This window comes from Pteropus vampyrus, unplaced genomic scaffold (assembly GCF_000151845.1).
Source record: "Pteropus vampyrus isolate Shadow unplaced genomic scaffold, Pvam_2.0 Scaffold394, whole genome shotgun sequence".
Lineage (NCBI taxonomy): Eukaryota > Metazoa > Chordata > Mammalia > Chiroptera > Pteropodidae > Pteropus > Pteropus vampyrus.
The window spans coordinates 1,314,679-1,324,186 of NW_011889175.1; the positions used below are offsets into that span (position 1 = coordinate 1,314,679).

A 9,508-nucleotide genomic window follows, 5' to 3' on the forward strand; every position below is an offset into this window, starting at 1 on the left:
GCTTGGCACTCTAGCTCCTACTCTGCCTTGGGTCTTTGCAGGAAAGGCCCAGCGCCTACGGCCCCTGTACCAGTATATCAACTATTGCAACCCTGAGCTGAACCAGGCAGGGGAGGAGAACAGGGAGGCTGAGGCCGAGGTGGAACCTGAGTGGGAGCTGACTCTGGTCCCTGAAGAGGCAGGTGTGGAGCAACTGTCGAATTTGTTGCCTGTGGCAGGTGAGCTGGGTTCAGGCCTCACTTTGCCCAGCCCCAATATGTTTGTGCCCTCCACCCATGCTATGGTTCCACAGGGAGAGGAGGCTGGAGAGGAGCCTAGGGGTTTGTCCAGCTTGGGGATCAGTGGGTGCCTCAAGGCTGAGGTGGATAAGTCAACTCAGGTAGACATTGACAAGATGTTAAGTGTCTGTGCTGCCCCACTGGTACCCCCACTCTCTCCTCAGTACAAGTGACTGTCACACCCCACCAGTGTCTCCCCTCCTCCCAAACCTGAACCAGAGCAGGAGTCTATGGGCTTAGGCCCTCAGGTGGAGGGAATTTGGCTCCAGTCCCCACTTAGGACCTAGGACTTGCTGAAAATAAACATTTTTCCTTTTCTCAGACTTTGACTCCCCAAATAAGTTGTCTGAAGAGGGAGAGGCTGGGAAGAAGAGTGGAGGATTCTCCAGTGCAGGGTTTAAAGCTGGTTATTTGGCTTGCCCAGAAACTTGACAAAAATATAAATTCCTGGGCATTACCTCAGATCTAACTGAATCAATCTGCAGGGGTGGAGCCTGGTTCCGTGCATTTAGAAGCTCCACAGATGAACCTGAAGTTCAGACAAGATAACAGTGGGGACAGAGAGGGAGTTGATGAGGAATTTGGGACAGAGAAAGGAACACTCTCAGGTCATGGGATGCAGGTGCTTGGCCTTGCTCCCTGTGTTTCAGGAAGAGGTCTGCATTTGTCTAACTTCAAGGGAATCAACACTTGGGATCCCCACCTCTGAGGTGGCAGAGTTCATTTGCCTGCCCCATGGGCAACCTTGGGATGCATTCCACTTATTGTTAGACCACAGCTGGACCAAAATTTGCTCCTAGAGTGGCCCATGGTGACAGAGGCATTGGTGCCTTTTTCCTGGCAGGCAGGGGGTGGTGGTGGATGGTTTCCCTGGAGCCCTGTGGCCAAGCCACCAGATGAATGCTGCTTCTCACCCTCAGGGGTTTCTGGGAAGGGGTGGCCAGTGCTGGCCATTTTGGAAAACTTCATATCCTGCTGACTCCTGGATCTCTTACATAACCCTCAGATACCTCAAACACAGAGAATTTCAAATTAAATGAATAATTTCTCCTCCCTCCAACCTGCTTTTCCTCTTGTATCTCATCTGCACAATTTTTCAAGCCAAAATCCTGGGTGTCACCCCAGACCCCACTCTGTTCTTTGCTTGTTGACTCCTGCAAGCTAAATGGGCATCAAAGCTGGTGATCCTGCTACACACAAACCCAAACCCCTGACGGTGTTGCTGCCCCTCTAACCCCAGCACCTTATAACTTCTCAGTGGTTTCCTGTCATTCCCTGAGCAGTCACACCTTTTCTTACCTTCACTCTCTGCATGTGGGGCTTCCCCTGCCTAAAATGCCTTTTTCCCTTCACCCCTTCACCTGGCTAGTGTACGCAAACCCTGGAAAACTCGGGGTACCTTGCTTCCTGCTGAGCCAGGTTGCCCTGCGTTGTAGCATCCACATACTACTGTCCTTGTGGGTCATAACTGTCTTCAGGACTAGACTGTGAACTCCCCAAGGGCCTGTGTCATTGCATCACATCCACCTAGCAGAGGACCCCAATAAAAGGTATCAAGATAAGATCAGGTGGAGGATGTGGTTCCATAGTGTAGTGGTTAGCATGTCTGCTTTACACGCAGAAAGTCCTGGGTTCACACCCCAGTGGAGCCACAGTCCATGGTCTACGGCCATGCCACCCTGAACAAGCCCGTTGTCTGATCTTGGAAGCTAAGCAGGGTCAGGCCTGGCTAATACTTGGATGGGAGACCACGTAGGAAGACCAGGTGCTGTAGGCATAAATAATAATAAAATAATAATAAAAGGACATCAGGTGGGCAGCCAAGGAAGCTATATGACAGCTAAGGATCTGAAAAACTGTGGCCATCCAAAGTCCAGAGCCCCAGAGACATATGTGGGACCCTTGGAATATTGGCCTGACAAGGTCATTGGAAGGGAGAAAATGGGCATCACCCCAGGCTGCTCCCTTCATTAGGTGTTGCTTGGATGCTCACTGGCCCCATGACAAGGGCACAGGGCAAGCCTGGGGGTCAGGGCATTTATTCTTTCTGCCCACACTTTTACCTGGTAATTTGACCACTTCAGGAAATGCTATTCACAGGGATCATGCACACTGAATATTGTCCATAAGGATTAGCATGGATTCTCCAGGATTTTTCAGAGGTAGAGGGCCCTTCAAGATAACCGAGCTTGGCCTCCCTCACTTGATGGGTGAGGCCTAGAAAGGAGTGGCCTTGCATGAGGCCACACCCTGGGCCCCAGAGAGGCCCTTCTCTTTCCTGAGCCCTGCAGATTTGTGGACCTGGGAGCTTTCTGGCTAAGGCTTGACTCAAGAAGGCTGAGCATCAGCTTTCTCTGTGTGATCTCTAGGATTGGAGGTGTGGACCAGGACAGAAATGATATGAAGCTCTGTCCTATCTTCCAATAGATGACATAGAAAATATTCAGTAACCATAGAAGAACCAGTCTACATTTCCTGAGGCCTATTACCTGACAGACTTGTCTAAGCAGAGTGGCTAACAGAAGCCAGAGAAAGGGACAAGTTACCACTATTGCTTCTAGAAGCTTACTCTAAGGGGGAAATGCTGAAGCAGCATGATGCAAGGAAACACGTGCCACAGAAAAGCTGAGGACCAAGACTGTGGGACCGCAGGTGGTGGGGGTGACTGTCACTAGGCCTAGGGAAGCAGTTGAGTGGCCTTTTAGGCAGAAGATACACCAGGGATGAAGCCTTGCTAGTGTAGAAGATGGCAGCTCCATGCAGAAGGGCCACCTGGCTGAAGCAGAGGCATGGCCATCAGGAGACCAGGCTGGGTGAGTCTCAGAGTGATGAGGAGCGGTGTAGGCAAGGAGGGATCTTGGCCTGATATTTTAGAGAGGTTGCTTGGGCAGCACTGTGAAAGAGAGAATGAAAAAGGGAGAGACACTGGGGACAGGAAGGTGAGGAGACTGCCGCTATTGCCTGGTATGAGGCCTAGATTTGGAGGGGGTTGGAAAATAAGCAACAGGTATTTTGGAAGTTCTCTTCTGGTTGCTGTAACAGAGAGGAAAAGTTAACTACATTGTCACTGACTTGGAAAAACGTACTTTTTGACCCAAAGAAGATCCCGAGATTTGGAAAGACAGCATCCTACGAAGTGATGCTTTCCTCCAGGAGGGGGCACTGCAGGACAAGACTGGAACCAGTTACAGTCACCTCTGGGATCCAAAACTCTGCTGGCTTCCTTGGCCACAGGCATCTGGGCCCCTTCAAGGTCCATCATCTCCCTGGGACCAACCCAAGAGATATATGATGGTAAAGATGTCTGAGATATGGCCGTAGTCCTGGACTCTAGGGAATGCCAGCAGGAGACCTGGGGTGCTCATAAAATTAGCTCTGCACTAAGCCCACTGCAGTCTGCCCCAAGACTTCTGTGAATCCGTCTTTGTAAAAAAGGGGTTTGCTGCAGAGCCCTATAAAACCTACGTAGTGCCACTGCGGGTCAGCAAAATGGCCCTTTCTTCAGTAGGAGCAGAGTCAGGCAGAATGGATGCATGTACTTTCTCAATCCCCAAATGCAGGAGGGACCTCAACATCCTAGTAACACACAGAGGGGACTGACCTGGAGCTGAACTGATGGTTCCCAGGAAGATGTGGGCAGCCTCTCCTTCAACTCTACCAGTGCCCTGCCTGGTGGGGCTCTCTCTGCAGTTCACCTCCTAGTTCAGGCCAGGCTAAGATTTCTGCTGTAGAGAGGAAGCAGTAACCTAGATGGGGATCTGAGAGGAGTGGCAATGCCTGGGCACTTGGAATCTCAGGAGACACACGTGTTGGGGAAAGAGTAGTTCAGGGTCAGGCTCTATAGTCAGATGACTCTGACCAGGGTAGGGTCCTGACTGTCACTTACAACTTACGTGAGGTTAGTAACTTTGCTCTTCTCTTTCTCAGTTTCTTGATCTGAGTAATGGGAATATTAATACCTTATAGAGTGGTTTGACTATTAAATAATATCCATGAAATGTCTACCCCAGGGGGCCCAGCATGCAAAAAGCACTCTCCAACACTAGCCATTGTTATATTATCTCACAAGGAAAAGTGTAAAATCAGGACAATACAGGAAAACAGGCCTAGTGACTTTCTAATAAGGGGTGCCAAGAGGGAGATGTAGCCCTCCCTGAGGCTTTTTCTGGCAAGGAGCCCAGGGCAAGACAGAGAGGGAAGGTTAGAGAAGGGAAAAGAGTTTGGTCCAGACTTAATCTTGGCAGGCTGGCAGAGAAAACAAAGGGGTACACGTGTTCTTTCTCATCACCCCACTCCACCTCTGACTGACATGGCTAAAAGGCAGTCACGGTGTAGAACAGTTAATAAGTGCATGGCTGGTGACTGGCTGGCCGGGCCAGGCACTGTTTCAGCCATATCCACTCCAAGGGGCAGTGTGTGGTGCCTTCCTCCTCGAGTTCATCTCATTCGGCCTCCCTGGGACCACTCTTCACTTCCCCTCTCCCAAGGGCTCCCCTGGAGCCAGCTTCATCGTTTCAAGAACAGAACCCCCTCCTGACCTCCAGCCCAAGGAGGCCCCAAATTCTCCCACCATCTCCCTCAAACAGCATGCCTAATTGGCCCCCGTCTGTTAGTCTTGAATCCTTTTCTTTGGAGGGCTCCTGGCATTCGGTGATAAGGGAATAAATATGCTGGGAGTAGAGGGCGGGTAGTGTGGCAGGAGCCTGTGTGGCGCACTAGACAGTGATAGATCTGGAACAGAACTGCTGTGGCGCCACAAGGAAAGAGGAAAATATCAACAATCGACAGCAAAAACAAGCCTTTCATTATTAAAGAAACCTAACCTACAAAACAGCCAACAACCACATGCCATAGTGTCAGACTTTCTGATTTATTTATTAACATTTATCAGATATTCCAGGGCTCTCTCTTGTCTCCTCTCTGCAAATCAGGGGTCCTTGGCCTTAGGTTAACAGCTCCTGAGAGCTCACCCAATGAAGGACCCCTCCTACCTGCCAGGAAAGAGGCAGCCTGGAGGCTCAAAGGTCACACAGGGGGTGGGCAGGTGTGGATCCCTGAGGGATGACTTTGCTGTCCTCACCATTCCTGAGATGTCAGAAGCCCAGGAAGGGCATGGAAACAAGGCTTCTAGTCATTTCTCCTCAGGCCTGAGGAATCAGCAAAGCTGGCTCCCTGCTGTGCTTTCTTATCCAGTTAGAACCACCAACAGGCTGAAGAAGCTCCTACCTCAAGCTCTTGTTGGCCCTGCTCACCAGCATCATAAAGACCTAGTGGCAGCTCCGCCGCACACACGTTGTGTTAGCCCTCTCAGCTATGGCAATAAGACCTTCACTGCCCTGCGAGTCTGAGGAGTAAGAGTGCTGGAGGGGGCGTTTTCTTGGGGCCACTTTGGGCTTCACCTGGACCCTACCTGAGTTGACCTGTTAAAAATACCATCTGTGCTAGTGCTAAGCCCTCCCATCACGACTCCTGGTCCCTCCCTGGCCCCTTTGCCTATGGCAGAGAGCCCAAGTGCAGGCTCACAGGTTATTTCGCTGGAGCGCCTCACACAAGTTCTGGTTGGTATCGGGTTCCTCCGTCAGCAGCTCCACAGCCTCCCATTCCCCAGATCGGCTCGACCTTTTTATGGCGTCCACCACACTCTGCATGTATAGCCCATCCTCGAATGAGGCAGCCATGGAGACTGGGGTGTGGTCCCATGTGCGGCGATCTCCCTGCCCTTGGAAGGACTGGCGCAGGGCCTGCACCATGTAGACCATGCCCTTCAGGTAGAGCAGTGGGACATCCTGGGGTCCCTGCTCGGGCAGCCCCGCACCCACAGCCAGCGAGTCCCTCAATAGCAGCTCCTCTTGTGTGGCAGTGTTCTTCTGCCCATAGAGGTCAGCTCCCCGGGCAACAAGGCGTCCCGCAGAGCCCACCACCATGACCTCATGCACAAAGGTGCCTGGCATATTGAAGTTGAGTGTTACTGTGCTGCATACACCCCCGCTCATGAGCATCTGGAAGAAACAGAAGTCATCGCTGGTGACATGCCGGATGCCACGGATGGCCGCATTCTGCCTCACAAAGGTCTTGAGGAGCCCATGGACCTTCTCGGCTCTCCGGCCAGTCAGATGGGTCAGCAGGTCCACAATGTAGGTGCCCATGGTGTGCAGGCCCCCACCACCCATGAGCTCATCGCAGATCCAGCCATAATTAGGGCTGAGTAGGCTGCCTGAGTAGATACGAGCATCGCAGATCATCACTGCGCCCACATAGTGCTCAGCGATCAGCTGTTTCATGCGCACAAAGGCAGGCAGGAAGCGCAGCACGTTCCCCACCAGGCTCATCAGCTGCGGATAGTAGCGCGAGGCTGTCACCATCCGGAAGGCATCCACTGAAGTTGCTGCCTTCTCGCAAACCACATTCTTCCCAATACCTGAGAATAAACAGAATAGCAAAGTTCCAAGGGGTTTACGCTGGGGGAAAAACTATTTCTCAAAGGCAGATGGACTCAGGAAAGCCTTCTATGAGACCAGATGGTGGCCTGGGACAAAAGGAAAGGTGACTTGACTTGGATGAAAATGGTATCCAGTGACTGAGACTAGAGAAAAAGTTATGGGCTGGAGAAAGAGGAGTAAGTTCTTAAGGGAAAATCAAAGTAGAGGCAAAAAGGCACAAACCAGGATAGGAAGTACTGGTGGTGGGATGGTAATGTGTCAACTTGGCTAGGCTATGGTGCCGACCAAATACCAGTCTAGACATTGTGGGAAGGCATTTTTTAGATGTGACTGACATTGAAACCAGTAGATTTTGAGTAGAGCACATTATCCTCCATGCTGTGGGTGGACCTCACCCAATCAGTTGAAGGACTTAAGAAAAAAGACTGAGGTTCCCTAAAGAGGAAGAAATTCTGCCTTCAGATGGCCTTCAGACTCAAGTCTCCAACATCAACTCTTGCTGAGATTTCCATACTGTTCTCCTGCTCTGCAGATTTCAGATTTGTCATCTCCTACAATTGCATGAGCCAATGCCTTAAAATAAATATTTCCCTCTTTCTCTCCATGCATCCTATTGGTTCGGTTTCTCTGGAGAACACTGCCTAACACAAGTGAGCTGGGGAGGTGACATGCTTCTTGGACATGCCTATGCATTTATGCCTTTATGCATTTATTAGACCACCACCAGCTCGGGGCAAGAGAATCTATATTCTAGAGGATGGGCTTTGCACTCTCAGGTGTTACTGCAGAAAAAGGGCTCTAAGATTATCTAAAGATTGTCCTCTGGATAATCTACCCAATAAGTTAGGGTAATTTACCCAATAAGTTAGGGTAGTCAAAAGGCCAGAAAATGCTTGCCTCCAGGAGGAGGTGAAAGGGAGTGAAAACATCCTTTCTGCCCTGGCACCCGTTCTGAGTGCACTGCAGTGGGAATGTACTCAGAGAAAAACAAAGCTAGACAAAACCCAAAGAGAGAGTGCTCAAGGACTGAGCAGCTTCCTTCCATATGAGGAAAGAGAAAAGATCAACATTTCTCCATGTTTTAAGATGGAAGTTCGTGAAGGTATGAGCAGCCATAAGACACCAATACCTGAGGTGTCTTGGTATGTGAGCTTGGGATGGTTCAAGGTTAATACTCTTCAATAAAAAAAGCCCAAGAAGTGGTATGGATTAGACATATACACAGGTGAAGGCAAGCTGGGGAAGAGTGAAGACATCCAGTTATTCCATTACTTATTCTACAGACACTGCCCAAGGTGGGCAACCCAAATTCCACTACTCCAATTCCTCCAGGAAGTCTTGGGCTTCTTGAGGGAACAAGCTCAAGGTCTGGTGGGAACACATAGCAATTCTCCCTTGCAGATGGCAAGATCAGGGAAGGCTTGACAGGGGAGCAACACTGGGGTTATCTTAAAGGGAACAGATGTTCTAAGGAGTATAAGGCATCCGTCTTTACCTCTAGGAAGACTTCAGTTGCTTTAAAAGACATGTTTATTTAAGTTTATCTAGCTTTCCTGCTGAGAAAGGAGAGATTACAGAAGCTGAAAACTGCTTTTTGTCTCCAGGGACCAGGGAAAGCATGGATGCTGAGTGCTTATTAGCTCAGATCTTCTGTGGGGTGAACAACTTTCAAGCTGTAAGCCTCTCTCCAGCTCATACTCTCCATACTACTTAGGAGTGGAGTGCCGTGAAGCATCAGAAACCCAGAGAAGTTGCCCCAGTAACTGCTTCTTTGTTTCCTAGTAGCATACCACAGCTCTGGGACCACGACACCTATCTAGAGGTGTGGGACTAGAAAAATGATTTCAAACAGTGGGGTAGAGAAGCAGTGCAGGAAAAGCAACACTTTTGTGTTTCAGAAAATCTAGGGATTCCCCACTTTTTTTTTTTTCTTTAACAAAAAAGATTCTGCTACTAGAAAAATAAGTTTGAAAGCATTAAGTTTGAAAGCACCAGACTGAGTCTCTTGCTCACAGCCTCCTTTCCATTCCTTCCTGGGTTGCAGGCCCATGTTGGCTCCCTGGGTCACACCAGCAGACGGGGCTTGCATGGGAATAAAGATTGTTTGTGAATGCTTTCATTCATCCTGTGTGCCAGGCCCTGTGCCAAGTGCTAAGGATTCAACATCAGGCATGATCGCTACCTTCAGACAACTATAACTTGCATTTAGTGAGAGAGATATAACCATTAGTCAAATTACCGTATAAATTCATGTAGAACTGTACCTGTGATAAATGCAGTGAAGATGATATAAATAGTAACATGAGAGCACATAGCAGAGACCTGACCTGGACTAGGGGTCAGGGAAAGCACCTCAAGGGACTGATGTTCTTGGGATTAAATTATCTGGGTCAGGCTGCTTGAGGAGTGATCTCTTGTTATCTCAAGAGCCCATGGGGAAATGGCTGGCAAACTCAGTGTTTTTCTAATGAAGCACAAAAGTGCCAAGAACTGGGCACAGAAAGTTACCTTTCAGTGACAGATTTAAGAAAACATTCAGCTGTATCAAGGATGTTAGGGCACTTTGCATATTATATTTTTCTGAACCACTTCTGAGCTGAGAAATAAAATATATTAGGGTCCTTCCTGCTCCTTTAAGGAATTCATGAGAAAGCTTTAAGGATGAGACTTGAAGTGGACGAAAAAAAAAAAAAAGGTTAAAGAAAAGCAGAAAATAAGTTGCCACAGAAAGAGTTGTGATATAAAAAACACACTTCTGGAGGTCAAGTTCAAGAATTAATTTTAGGAAAA

The 9,508-nt window shown here is 49.2% G+C and overlaps 1 protein-coding gene and 1 pseudogene across 4 annotated transcripts in view; one reads left to right on the forward strand and one right to left on the reverse strand.

Annotated features, from left to right (window-relative positions):
* The first annotated feature begins 1,939 nt into the window (after positions 1–1,939).
* Positions 1,940–2,055, forward strand: LOC111731760 (annotated as a pseudogene).
* A 3,071-nt stretch (positions 2,056–5,126) lies between these two features.
* GFOD2 (glucose-fructose oxidoreductase domain containing 2) overlaps positions 5,127–9,508 on the reverse strand; it is a 34,543-nt gene continuing 30,161 nt past the window's right edge. For all 4 annotated transcript variants that reach the window (XM_011380499.2, XM_011380495.2, XM_011380498.2 and 1 more), the window contains one exon: positions 5,127–6,696. In XM_011380499.2, coding sequence (XP_011378801.1) covers positions 5,798–6,696 — 899 coding nt within the window. In that variant the 3' untranslated portion in view covers positions 5,127–5,797. The remainder of the gene's footprint in view (positions 6,697–9,508) is intronic.